This window comes from Benincasa hispida, chromosome 3 (genome assembly GCF_027475165.1).
Source record: "Benincasa hispida cultivar pf3 chromosome 3, pf3_genome.v1.1, whole genome shotgun sequence".
Classification (NCBI taxonomy): Eukaryota; Viridiplantae; Streptophyta; class Magnoliopsida; order Cucurbitales; family Cucurbitaceae; genus Benincasa; species Benincasa hispida.
The window spans coordinates 61,553,580-61,568,220 of NC_143480.1; the positions used below are offsets into that span (position 1 = coordinate 61,553,580).

Below are 14,641 nucleotides of genomic sequence, written 5' to 3' on the forward strand. Positions count from 1 at the left end.
CGAAGATTGCCTGGTCCGACCCCTTCCCAATCCTAAGTCACCCGATCCCAACCTTTTAACTACTGGTTTTTGACTCGACTGGGCCAGGATTGGGCCAAAAACCAATAGCTAGCTTTGAAGATGACTTGGTCCCAACCGCCCCTTCCTAGTCCCAAGTCATCCGGTCCACCCGTTCCTATTTTTTGGCCCGACCCCATACTCGATCGGGCCTGGGGCTAGGCCAAAAAACAGTAATGTCCCCTCCCCTTCTCGCTCGTTTCGCCTTGTTTCCCAAGTCGCACGATCCACCCATTCCTGTTTTTTGGCCTGACCCCATACCCGAGTGTCTCGAGATCGAGCCAAAAAATTGTCTCCTCCCCTTCTCGCCCGGTCCCGCCCCATCTCGCCTGGTCCTCCCCTCTTCTCGGTCAACATAAAATTTAGCTCACTTCCCCCTTCCCGGTCCTGCTCCCTTCCTTATCCCGATTCCTCACAAGTCCTGCCTGGTTGCCCGCCCGATCAAGATCTAAAGAAACCTGGCCGAACTTCATCGAATTGGAGACGTCTCATAATTCGAAAATCGGAGTTTAAAGAAAAAAAATTTCTAATGTACAAATCAACTTATATACTATTTATAGGCCTCAAAATCATTCTAAAATGTAACGTTTCTTCCCAAAAAAATCTAAAAAATTATGAAACCCCATGAAAACCCATAAACTTGTTACAAAAAAAAAGTTCAAATTTTTTTCAAATTTTTTTGAATCAAATGAGCTCACATCGATCAAAATTCACTTTTATAACAGAATCAAGGATAAAGATATACAAAAACATGAAATCAAGAACAATGCCAAAAAAAATCAAATTCAAAACTCTCCTAAAATGTACATAAATACTTACTCGATGGAGATTAACTTGAAGATGATGAACCGAAATGTTGAAGAAAAATTGAAAGAGTGGGAGTTTTGAAAGAAATTTGAAGGGTTGAAATAAGAAAACGATCTTGGAGGGAGAGATTGAGATTTTGAATCTTTTTTCCAAAAAAAAGACATAATGATCTTTTCTAACTATAATAAATTGATGGGGGCAAAAATAAGAAATAACATCCAATGAGTCATTTTTGTCGATTTTGGTAGAGCTTCCTCCCTTCAAAATTCTAGAGCGCCAAAGTTCATAATCTTCAAACCCTAACCCAAAACTCCCCCAATAAGCTCTACGAGGCATGTCATTCTTCCTCGCACCTCCACTCTTCCGCTCTTGCCGTCTCAAGCACTTCCAAGCATCTCGCTTTTCCTCTCTGTTCCACTCCCTCCGCCAGGTCTCATTCCTTTTTACCGCTTCTTCTAATCATATTACTTCAAAATACTACGTCTTAAATTGACTATCTGTTGTTATTGTTGGATTTACAACGTTTTTATTTCTGGGTTTCGTCTGTATTGTCCTCTGTACTGAAATGAATTAGATATTGGCACATGTAGAAGGATAGTTGTTTTCTTATGAATGTGAAAAGTAAGAAATGAAATAAATTAGATATCGTTCTTGGATAATGGGGCTTTTGAAAGTAGTCTTTTCCCTGTTTTAGCTTACACTTTAGTAAGGTTTTGTGATCGAGGAGTCTGCCTCGTGGGGAGAAGAGTTGGTTTTTATGGCTTGCTGGGGTGTGTGTCATCTTATGGACTAGTGGCGTGAGCAGAATGATAGGACTCTTGGAGAGAGAAATAGGGATCTACTGAAGTTTGGTCTTTTGTTCGCTATCATATTTCTTCGTGGGTTTCAATTCTGAAGATCTTTTGTATCTTAGCATCATTATTTTGCATAGCAGAAGTCCCTTCTTGTAGAGGAATGTCTCTTTTTGTGAGCTTGTTTTTTTGTTCTCTCGTGTATTTTTCATTATTTTCTCAATGAAAGTTCTTTCTTAGAAAAAAAAAAAAGTAATATTGTATAAATGGGTTTTCCCAACTTTGTTTTTCTTCTGTGACCCTTTTCCCTTTTGTTCTAAAAGGGAAGGAGAGATGTGATCAGCTGCGGGGGTATGGATGCTTGTCTTTTTTCATCACTAGGTAAAAGGCAACAAACCAGAAATCTCTTTCTTTGTATTTTGTTAGTTACATAAGAGATGCCCAATTGATGGTGTCTTTTTATCCTGATACACCATAATTTGTGTTCATTAAATTTAGTTGATGTTTCGGAGTTCGAATGTGATAAGATTAATGATGATACTAGAACAACAGAGAAAGATGCCACACTACGTTCGGCAATCTCTCAGCTTGCTGGAGATTTTGGAAAGGAATCTATGTTGTGTTTGCAGAGGTTTTTCAGCTCCCGATATGCACCTGTGATTTCTACTGGATCATTAAAGCTTGACATTGCTCTTGGGATTGGAGGATTACCTAAGGTGAGTGACTGCAAGTTGAATTTTTCTTCTGCCATATATTTGATTGATTCTTTCATGTATTTTCCGGAATTGGAATTTCTTTGCAGTTTAAGTTCATTCCTTTGTTACTTCACTAGTTCACTACCTTTCCATTTAACGTCACCCACACATTCATTGTGTTGATTTGAACATAATGTCTCTTAGTCTAATGATATTTTGGTATGTCCTTGCCCTGTAGGAGAGATTTACTTATTTAGATTGTGAACCTTACCATGTTTTGTTTTGTCGCATGTTATTTCTGTATCACATTTTATTTCTTCACCTTGGCTTTTCAACGGTAGGTTTAAGGGTTGATCATAGTGTGCTTATATATAGAAGATTTTTGGTTAGAAGTTAGAACAAATCCTAAATCACTTGACCTTTGTCAACTATGTATAAGGATTGAGGTCCCCAGCTATGTGTGAGGACCCCAGTTCAGCAGCTCCGTTAGTCAATTTCATTTATTTTACATTAAGAGGACCTTAATTAAGAGTTCATTCGGAGGACCGTAGTTAAGACTAGGAGCCACGAGGACATTGGAAGACCCTCATAGTTTAATAGAGGCCCACGTAAATGACCATTCATAATGATAAAAAGAATGGTATGATTGATTTGAATTGATGTTTAGGTTTTATTATAAATTGATTCATTCTAATGAGAAGTTCTCCTTGTGTACTCTCTTGTATTATTCTTATCGGTACTAAACTTTTTTTAATCACGAAATTCTCAGCATGCTTCAGTTCAAACCAATATTTATATATGAATTGCATACTATCAAAGTTCATTGTTTGCAAATGTAGATACTCTTGATAGGGACAACTACCCTCAAACTATCTCTACAATGGTATGATATTGTCCACTTTAGGCATAAACCCTCATGGCTTTGTTTTTGGTTTCATCCCAAAAGGCCTCCTACCGATGGAGATAGTCACCCTCACTTATATACCCATGATCCTCCTCTTATCTAACTAATGTGGGACTTTGGTCGCATTCCCAACAATCCTCCCTTTGAACAAAGGACCACCAAACCTCCCTTCAGTCATCCATCCGTCTAACTCATATCTAGGCTAACTCCTTTTCACCTGAGCATACCACCTATCCAATAGAGTTCAATCACGGATCACACCATGGCTACTTCCAAGGCTCCACTATACATCTTTGTTCGGCACCGAGGATTCTACCGAGCATGATTAAGTCAGGAGCATGGCTCTGATATCACTTAATATGGACAACTACCCTCAAACTATCTCCATAATAATATGATATTGTTTACTTTGGGCATAAACCCTCGTGATTTTGTTTTTGGTTTCGCCCCAAAAGGCCTCATACTAATGGAGATAGTCACCCTCACTTATATACCCATGATCCTCCTCTTATCTAACCAATGTGGGACTTTGATTGCATTCCCAACAGATACTATTCGTATATTTGTTATATGTATTTGTGCTAGATTCTCTCTACTTGATGGCTTCACTTGAATATTATCTGTTCTATAGGTTGTACAGTTGTGTCCTTGAATTCTAGTGTAGTGTCATAAGTATTAATTGTGAGGAGGAGAAGCTTATAAGATGGTTGAAGATGCTGGGATGCGAGGTTCGTGGGCTCTCTTCTTCCTACCTTGGCCTTTTGTTTGGAAGCAACCTTAAGGCGGTTGCCCTTTGGGACCCGGTGGTGGATAAAGTTAGGAAAAGGTTAGCCTCTTGGAGAAAAGGGTTCTTTTCAAAGGTAGGAAGACTTACTCTGATAAGATCCATTTTGATTGGTATCCCTATTTATTTCATGTCCTTTCTCAGAGCTTCGTGTAAGGTTTGTAAGAGCTTGGAGAGGTTGATGCGTGATTTTCTTTGGAAAGGGATTTATGAAGGGAAAGGTCTAGGTTCTCATTTGGTTAGGTGAGAGATCATTGAGCAGCCCAGTGAGAAAGGGGGCCTGGAGATCGAGAATCTAAGGCTTCGTAACAAGGCCTTATTGGCCAAGTAGTTGTGGCGCTTCTATTCCGAGCTGAACTCCCTTTGGCATAAGATTATTGTTAGCAAATACGACTCCCATCCTTTCGAGTGGTTGGCTAAAGGGATTAAAGGCACCCTCTGGAATTTGTGGAAGGACATTTCGAAAGAGCTCCCGTCTTTTGTTGATTTAGTTCATTGTGTGGTGGGGGAGGGGAGAGATACCTACTCTTGAGAGGATCATTGGGTGGGTGAGCGACCTCTTCGTGCTTTATATCCTAGACTTCTTCATCTTTCGTCTCTTAAAAATCACTTGTTGCTGATTTCCTAGTGTGGTTAGGGAGCTCTTTTTTCTTCTCGTTTGGGTTTCGTCACCCCCTTTCCAATAGGGAGGCGATTGACATGGCTTTTCTTCTTGCTTTGCTTGAGGGTCACTGTTTTAGGCGAGGGAGAAGGGATGTGAGGGTCTAGAGCCCCAATCCTTTTGAGGGGTTCTCGTGTACGTCATTTCTTCATAGTCTCGTGGATCCCTCTCTCGTAGGTGAGTTGGTCAATTTGATCCTTTAGAGGATTAAGGTTCTTAGGAAAGTGAGATTCTTTACCTGGAAAGTTCTACATGATCGTGCATGTTAAAAATAAAAAAGTAGGGAAGAGAATAACAACATAGTTATGTGGAAACCCTAGTACAGTTACGTGGAAACCCTAGTACAGGGAGAAAAACCATGATATTGAGACTTCTTATTATTTTAATCTGATACACTGAATACATAGGGACACACTGTATAAATAGACAGTAGGAAACCCCAGGGATCTACAAAATTACATAAATGCCCCTAGGTTAATAACCCTATTTTCAACACTCCCCTTCAAGTTGGAGCATAAATATCGACAAGGCCCAACTTGCTTACACAATAATCAAAGCTTTGTCTCAGTAACCCTTTTGTAAGTACATCTACAACTTGTTGATTTGAAGGAATATAAGGGATGCATATGTTTCCACTGTCCAACCTCTCCTTAATGAAATGTTTGTCAATCTCTACGTTTTTAGTTTTTTCATGTTGAACTGGGTTATTTGCAATACTGATGGCAGCTTTACTGTCACAAAACAATTTTATCAGAAGCTCATTATCTTGCTGGAGATCTGATAACACTTTCTTCAACTAAACTTCTTCACAAATCCCTAGACTCATGGCCCTATACTCAGTCTTAGCACTACTTCTAGCAACAACTCCTTGTTTCTTACTTCTTTAGGTGACTAGATTACCCTAGACAAACGTACAGTACCCAAACGTCGATTTTCTATCAACAACAGATCCTGCCCAGTCAGAATCAGTGTAGGCTTCAACAGATCGTTTATCGGTCTTTCTGAATATTAAACCCTTGTCAGGAGTTCCTTTCAGGTACCGGAGGATATGTTCAACTGCTGTCATATGATCCTCACATGGAGCTTGCATAAATTGATTGACAACACCTACTGCATACAAAATATTTGGTCTTGTGTAAGACAAGTAGATCAACTTCCCGACTAACTGCTGATACCTTTCTTTATTAACAGGAATTCTATCATTCTTATCACTGAGCTTCACATTGTACTCTACTGGTGTGTCAACAGGTTTACGCCTAGTCATGCTTGTTTCCTTTAGTAAGTCCAGTATATTTTCGTTGAGAGACTAATATACCTTCTTTTGATCGAGCCACTTCCATTCCCAGAAAGTATCTTAGCTTCTCGAGATCTTTAATTTCAAATTCTTCTGTCATCTCTGTTTTGAGCCTCATGATCTTTGCATCATCATCCCCAGATAAAACAATGTCATCAACGTAGACAATAAGAATAGCTATCTTCCCTGATGTCGATCTTTTTATATATAGAGTGATCAGAATGCCCCTGAACATACCCTCGTGCTTTCACAAAAGTCGTGAACCTGTCAAACTAGGCCTTTGGAGACTGGTTCAATTCGTATAACGACTTTCTCAATCTACACACCTTGTTTTTGAATTGACTCTCGAACCCAGGAGGAGGACTCATATAGACTTCCTCTTCAAGTTCCCCATTCAAAAAGCATTTTTAACATCAAGTTGGTGTAGGGACCAATCCTTATTTATAGTAACTGATAAGAGCACTCAGATAGTGTTAAGTTTGGCCACAGGAGAAAAAGTTTCAGAATAATCTACTCCATAGGTCTGAGTAAAGCCTCTTGCAACGAGTCTAACTTTGTACCGGTCAATCGTCCCATCTGACTTGTATTTTATAGTAAACACCCATTTACATCCAACTGTCTTGTGTCCTTCGGGAGAGCCACCTGTTCCCAAGTTCCATTCTTCTCGAGAGCTCTTATTTCTTCCATAATAGCAGACTGCCATTCTGGTATTTTTCATTGCAACATTTATGTCATTTATAACCATCTCTGTGTTCAAACTAGTAGTGAATGCTTTGAACTCGGTTGCCAGATTACTATACGTCATGTAACTATGCATAGAGTATTTAGTACATGAACGAGTGCCTTTCCTCAGAGCTATAGGAAGATCAAGCGATGCATCATGTTCTTTCAATTTTCCAGGCTCCTCATCATGATCGACTATCTGTGTATCAGAGACTTTAGTAGTATCCTCCACATCATCATTAGCTAGAATCATTTCATTCTCTGCTGTCTCCCCTTCTGCTATTCTTTCAATATTACTACTTCCTTCTCCCTTATCTTGCCTGCATTTATCAGTCTCCATACATACATCAACATCATTAATTTCAGGAATGTACGTACCTGGATTTGATGGTGGGTCTGACTCATGCACTGGAGCCGGCGGTTCTGGCTCGACAGGTAACACTGCTTCCTTCCTGAGATTCTTCCTATAGTAAGTTTTCCAAGGAACTTGGTTGGTAGGAAGGACCAGACTGTCATGCTCAGAACTAGGTTTAGACAAGATATGAATGAGAGCGGACTCTAAGGGAATGGCATAAGATGACCAGTTAGTCTCTTCATTTATGTTCTCCCCCTGAAGATGACTAATAGGGAAAAATGACTGATCCTCGATGAAGGTGACATCCATTGAGACATAGTACTTACGAGATGACGGGTGATAGCATTTATATCCACGTTGGTGAAGTGGATATCCAACAAAGACACACTTCTGAGCACAAGGAGTAAATTTTGTGCTATTTGGACCATGGGAGTGAACAAAGGCAACACAACCAAAAACCCGAAGAGGAACATCGGAGATTAATCGAGTGGTTGGGAAAGGACTCTTTAAACAGTTCTAAAGGAGTATGAAGATTAAGAATACGATAGGGCATCCGATTAATGAGATGGGCAGCAGTGAGAACTGCATCCCCCCATAGGTATGATGGAAGAGTGGTAGATAACATAAGAGACCGGGCTACTTCAACCATATGACGATTTTTCCGCTCAGCTACTCCATTTTATTGCAGAGTGTAAGCACACGAGCTTTGGTGGACAATACCCTTAGAAACAAGAAAATCCTTGAAGGAGGCATTGAAGAATTCTCGCCCATTATCACTTCGTAAAATTCCAATCTTTGTTTTGAACTGAGTTTCGACAGTTGTATAAAATTGTTGGAAAATAGATGACACCTCAGATTTGTCAGTGAGGAGGAAGACCCAGGTAAGGCGGGTGTGATCGTCTATAAATGTGACAAACCATCGTTTTCTAGTGGAAGTGGTAACCGGTGAGGGACCCCATACATCACTATGGATAAGGGAAAAAGGACTCGATTGTTTGTAAGGCTGAGACCGGAAAGAAACACGACTTTGCTTGGCACGAATACACACATCACAATTTAAAGAAGTATTAACATTGCGAAATAAGTGCGGAAACAAATATTTCATATATTGAAAATTCGAATGTCCTAAACGGAAATGCCACAACATAAAGTTATTTTCAGAAACAGAAAAATTTAACGACATAAACCCAGTTTGATGATCATCTCTAGAGGAAGCTTCCTCAGAAAGGAAGTAGAGTCCCCTATCGTGCCGGGCAGTGCCAACCATCATCCTCGATTTCAGATCCTGAAACAAAACGGAATCAGGTGAGAAAATTGCCTTACACTTCAAATCCCTTGTAATTTTACTAACAGACAACAAATTATAAGTGATTTTAGGTACATGTAAAGTATCACGCTGAATTAAAACCGTCAAACGGAGAGATATGGCCTTTCCCGCAACAGGGGCAAAAGACCCGTCTGTAATGCAAATACGCTCATTTCCAGCACTTGGATTATACGATAAACAATTCTGAAGAACTTGTGATGATCTGTGGCCCCTGAGTCCACAATCCATGGTTTTTTACCATTTATACTAATAAGGCCAAATGAAGGAAAATTACCTGACTGTGCAATAGCACTCACCCCAACCCTACTCAAGTTGTTCTTACTATCAACGGAAGACTGCTTCTAAGTTTGTTCATCTGCTGAGTTACTTACCAAGGCACGAACAGTATTAGATTTGTCATGAGATTGTCGTCGCTTGCTGTTTGGAGGTTTCTCGTTGAATTTTCAATACTGGTCCTTTGTGTGCTAGAGCTTCTTACAATGTTTACACATAGGTGAGGGTTTTTTTATCGCCATCAGCACTGGACGACTTTGCAACGAAGGCAGTTGCATCAGTTGTAGGAATGGGATTATTCATGGCACACGACTGATCCTCTTCCAGCCGTATTTCGGAGCAGACTTCTCTGAGTGAAGGAGTCGGGCGCTGGCCCAATATTCGACTACGGACACCATTGAATTTAGGATTTAATCCAGCCAAGAACACATAAACATGGTCTACCTCTTTGATTTTCAAGTATTGAGCCCCATCTTGTGCACAGTTCCAGACAATCTCTCGACACAGGTCCATCTCTTGCCACAATATTGATAGTTTGTTAAACTAAGATGTAACATCCATGGATCCTTGTTTGCATTCGTGGACCTGTTTGTGAAGCGTATATAGTCGAGAGGCATTCTGTCTCTTTGAGTACAAATCTCGCGCTGCCTTCTAGATATCCTTGGCGGTTGCAGCATATAATAATGGTCTGCCTATTTAAGGTTCCATACTATTCACCAAAACAGAGCGTAATAGCGTGTCTTCTCCTTTCCAGATTCGTTCTTGTGGATCGCCTGGTGCTGGCTTTGGAATCTCCCATATCAAGTACCCAAATTTGTGACACCCTTCCAAGGTTGATTCGGATTGATTGAGACTAGGTGAAATAATTTTGGCCATTTAATTTTTCCCCTACAAAAAATCCTGTGGAATTGCCCATCGAACCAGATAAATAAGAAACATTTGGCAAAATAGGGAACGAGTTTACCGGGTTCTCTAAATAGACTAGTTGAATCGGTTGGGGATTTGTGCCAAACATCGTATCCAAATCTGAAATCTGTTGTTGGAGATAAGCCAATCGTTGTCTCACATCGTCTGAGTAATGGGTCGAACCACAAGTGGCTGGAAACGGGGCAGCTCCTGTCGGCTGAAAAGACGTCGCCGATTGGAAGGAGGTCCCCGGCATCTGTGAAGAAGCCAGCCAACCGGACGGTTCGAGATGATCACCGACTCGTAGTTGGTCGAACCCATCTGGTGTGGAAAACCCAGTCGTGTTCGGCGCTGCCCTTTGTAGGTCGATCCGACCTGTTGCAGAATGGCAGACCAGCGCGAAACCGACTGGCGCAAACGTCTGTGACAGCGCGAAGGGCTCCGACGGCGTGGAAGGCAACGACCTGCAACTTGGAACGACCGGATCTGTCTGTCCATCGAGGATCCGTCTGTGATCTGCTTGTCCATTGATCGGAGCTTCTGTCTGGTGCGGCGGCTCTCACGGATGGCAGCTCTCCGTCGACTGCTGTTGGACGGCAGAAAGTAACTCCAGTAGGACTGCTTGAAAACACTCTTTTACGGCTGCTCGAATAGCCGTCTTCATGTCAAAACTCGAAGTTCCATCATCAGAAGATGATTGTGCTTGATTCTCTTCCATAACGGCTAGGGTTTCGTCGCCTAGCTCTGATACCATGTTAAAAATAAAAGAGTAGGGAAGAGAATAACAAGACAGTTACGTGGAAGGGAGAAAAACCACGATATAGAGACTTTTCTTATTATTTTAATCTGATGCACTGAATACATAGGGACACACTGTATAAATAGACAGTAGGAAACCTTAGGGGTCTACACAATTATATAAACGCCCCTAGGTTAATAACCCTATTTTCAACCGTGCATATACGATGGATTGTCTTTCTAGGAAACTCTGCTCGCTTGTTGGGTCGTTCTGCTGAATCCCTTATTAGAAGACGGAGGAAGATCTGGATCATATTCTTTGGTGGTGCGAGTTCGCTAGTTTTGTTTGGGAGCGTTTTATCCAGACATTTGGCTTATCGTTTGTTCATCAGAGGGATGCTAGTGCTATGATTGAGGTGTTCCTCCTCAATCCGCCTTGTGGCGAGAAGGTGTGCTTTTTATGGTTAACTGGGGTGTGTTTGATCTTGTGGGTTTTGTGGGGGGAGCGGAACGGTAGGATCTTTAGAGGGGTGGATAAGGACCCTAGTGAAGTTTGGTCCCTTGTTCACTTTCACGTTTCTTTGTGGGCGTCGGTTTCAAAGACCTTTTGTAATTATTCTATGAGTAGTATTTTGCATAGTTGGAGCTCCTTTCTAAAGGGGTTCGTGTGTTTGTGGGCTGGATTTTCTTTTGTATGCCCATGCATTTTTTTCATTTTTTTCTCAATGAAAGCTGTTGTTTTTATTAAAAAATAAAATTTCCTTGAATTCTATGGAGATTCTCTCTACATTTTGAAGTATTCTTTGAGAGCATCCTACTTTCTACGCAGGGAAGAATAATTGAAATATATGGGCAAGAAGCTTCTGGAAAGACAACATTGGCGCTCCACATCATTAAGGAAGCTCAGAAACTTGGAGGTGTCTGTTGGTTTTGCCTTTTTTCTGGATCAGAATGATAACTAGTTGAAAATTCTGGCAAGTTTATTTTTAAATATTTTATTAAAGAAAGGCCAATTTGATTTAATATCAACGTTGATTACCGTACCATCCTTTTTGTCAAGTGTGTTCTTCACTTTTGTCCAATCTTATTGTTACCCTAATATTGAAACTACTTGTAGAATCATGGATTGTTGTTGATCTCACTTTCAAATTCAAATCTAGCCTCCTATTATTTATTATTTTTTTTAGGAATGAAATGTGAATGTTGTAATGAATTATGGAGATAAGATGGTATTGTTTTCCAAGAAATGATTTTGGATATGATTTCTTGTTGGCTATGGGTACCTGCCACTTCGTATATGTATATGCATGTATTTCTGGAATTTACCAATGATATATACTCATTGAAAACTTGCGAGCATTCTATATCGGCATCCTTGACATTTTCAGTTGCGAAAATTACAACTTTCATTGCCACTTTTCTGGTTTGTATTTACCCGAATTTTTTCTGTGTGCAATTTCCCTAGCCCCTTTCCTGGTTTGGAAGGTCGCTTAAGAGCAAACAAGGAAGCCAGACTAATATATGGATTTCAAGGAAATATTAAAATGTGTCGGTTCAATGATTTGCCACTATCACTGTTGAACACACATGTATACGTATATTTCTTTTGTGCAACATGTGCATGAGGCTATATTTCCTAGCCATACCAAATTTAGTGAAATTTATCAATAGCTTTTTGGTTTCTCTGTTTCACTGTCATCTTTTGTTAACTGATTTTTTCCCTTGGCAGGATATTGTGCATATTTTGATGCAGAAAATGCAATGGACATGTCACTTGCGGAATCAATGGGTGTAAATGTAGATAATCTTCTTATATCACCTCCAGATTCTGCTGAAAATTTGTTGTGTGCCGTTAATACTCTAGTTAAAAGTGGATCTGTGGACGTAATTGTGGTTGATAGTGTAAGACTACCGGACCTTTCCATTGTGTATTGTATTACTTATCACATATTTTTATATGCAAAATTTCCGAAGGATCAACAGTAATATCTTCAGTAATTATGTCATTAGTGATATGCCTTATCATATTTTCCTTTTCCTGCATTTATTCTTTGGACTCATGCTTGCTGTTAATTATTGGGCAACAAAATAGTTAACTATATATTATCGAGTCTTCTGTATTATTCTATCCGCTGATGCTTTTGTTGATACTGGCGTATAAAATGGATTCCTCAGGTAGCTGCCCTTGTTCCGCAATGTGAACTTGATGCTCTGATTGGCAGTCCTCAGCAAGACAGTCAATCACGAGTGATGACTCGAGCATTAAGGAAAATACATCATTCACTAAGTCTATCTCAAACTCTGATTATTTTTACCAATCAGGTTGGTACTAAGTTGCAAAAGTGCTTCCTGATATTGTCATTTATAAGGCATCAATTACATATAGCGACATAGCGTTTCACTGTGCAGCATTATTGTCTATATACAGGTTAGATCAAGTGCAGGATCTCGGAATGGTTTTGAACATATGAATGAGGTAACCTGTGGTGGGAATGCCTTGCAATTTTATGCAGCAGTCAGATTGAGGCTTTTGAGAAGGGGATTATTGAAGAGTGACGACAAGGTAAACTTTAAATATTGTTTGTTAACATGGTAGTACTAGTGGCTTCAAAAAAAAAAAAAAAGAAAAAGATTTTACTGACTATTTACTACATGATCATTTTTATATTGTATACTTCACAAAAAAATGTCATTTAATTTTTGGGGGCATTTTGCATTAAAACCCAACCCGAGAACACTTGCACTTCAGAAAATACTGGTTTTTCGTAAGGAATGCTTGTGCTACCCAGTTGTTTTAAATCTGACCACGGTTCTTTCTAGGTCACTGGTCTTGCAGTCGGCGTGCAGGTGGTGAAAAATAAGTTAGCCCCGCCTATGAAAATGGCAGAACTGGGGATACATTTTGGGAGGGGGTTATGGTGTGAATCTGAGGTTCTGGAATTGGGTTGTGAGCATGGAGTTATTCTTCAAGATGGAAGCAACTTTCATATTGAAGGGAGGATTTGCAGCAGCAAGCATGAGGCAGAGCAGTATCTGATGGAAAATGAAGATGTTCTTCATAAGATGGTTGAGATATTAAGAAACCAGTTATTTGTACAAGAGTTCTTGAGCTCTTGAAAATTTCCTTGCATTATAACTTTTCCATTATACCAATATGTTTATAGCTGAAGCGATTTTTGGTGTATTTTGGTTGTTTCCGATAAGTCAAGCAAGTGAGAAATCGTTGGAGAAGTCGAAAGTCTTCCGAAGCTTCTCTTTTGAGAACTGACAGAAGGAAGAGAGCAACCATTTAATCTATTACTTGCCTTAATTAGCTGATGGGAAGTGCTTGGAGACGTCATTGTTGCTACCATTGGCCTACAGTTGTTGAGTTTTTTTCCCCAGTTTCCAAGACGAGCAAAAAGCAACCTTGTTGAAGGTATCTTACCAAGCTTCTTCTTCTGCAGGTCCAGATATATACGTTACTTCTTTTTTGATTGGAGATAAAAGAGAATTTTGTAGCGAGATATTTGTTTGTAGAGTAGTCACTTTTATCTCTTCAACCCGACAACAATTTTTATGTAGTTGTATGATGATAGAGTAGGATTGAACTGTTAATATGAAAATGTCGAGATTTGATTTCAATGGAAATTATTATTTGTTATTTTCCCTGTGAGCCATTTTTTCTTGTACTATCTTTGGTGTCTTCCGTTATTTACTCTCCTGTATTGTGTTGACATGTGGCTGTTTCTTTCCGTTTAGATTCATGGAGTGAATTCACTGAGCTTTCCTCATCTTCAGTATGTATCTTAACCTATGGCACGTGGTATTTTGATTATGGCGTCAAGCTCAAGCACAGCCGACGATGACATCCACACGGTGATGACGATGATACCATCTTTAACCTTTGTTATCACACGGACCATACCTTCAAGTACACTACGGTGTTGCTTCACATCTTTCCTTACTCTTCTAGTTACTTAGAGAATACCCATCTCTCAAACACGCAACCCTAATTTCCTCCTTCCTCACATTGCTCGGCCTCAACCAAGGCGCTTCACGAATTGCGATCATCTCAGTTCTCGTTTTCACCGATATTTAATGGTGGTCAAAACAAATAGTGAAGCTCTACTTATATTTACCGATAGACTCATTACAATATAATCGATCACTGATAGACTCCTAGAGTTAGATCTAAATCTTATCATATATACAAATTTTTTTGCATTGTGTTATATTTGTTAATATTTTAGGTTTGATGATTATATTTGCAACTGTCCCCTTATAACAACAAGATAATTATTATGATTTAAGTTTTCTATGAATGGAAGTATACAAATAGAACAT

General features: G+C 39.7%; 1 protein-coding gene across 5 annotated transcripts; it reads left to right on the top strand.

Moving 5' to 3' along the window:
• The first annotated feature begins 994 nt into the window (after positions 1 to 994).
• On the top strand, positions 995 to 14,641 carry RECA3 (RECA homolog 3). Of its 5 annotated transcripts, XR_005480972.2 has the most exons (9): positions 995 to 1,294; positions 1,979 to 2,036; positions 2,154 to 2,371; positions 11,145 to 11,232; positions 12,045 to 12,217; positions 12,491 to 12,637; positions 12,744 to 12,878; positions 13,136 to 13,733; positions 14,057 to 14,641. XR_005480972.2 is itself a non-coding variant. In XM_090312496.1 (8 exons), the coding sequence occupies exons 1-8, from the start codon at positions 1,199 to 1,201 to the stop codon at positions 13,430 to 13,432; spliced, it is 1,053 nt and encodes a 350-aa protein (XP_090168622.1). In that variant the 5' UTR covers positions 1,078 to 1,198; the 3' UTR covers positions 13,433 to 13,960. The 5 variants fall into 5 exon arrangements, 4 of the variants coding, with proteins under 4 accessions (XP_090168622.1, XP_090168621.1, XP_038883414.1 ...); XM_090312496.1 differs by lacking the exon at positions 14,057 to 14,641 and having other exon boundaries at positions 1,078 to 1,294; positions 2,208 to 2,371; positions 12,045 to 12,112; positions 13,136 to 13,960; XM_090312495.1 differs by lacking the exon at positions 14,057 to 14,641 and having other exon boundaries at positions 1,079 to 1,294; positions 12,045 to 12,112; positions 13,136 to 13,960.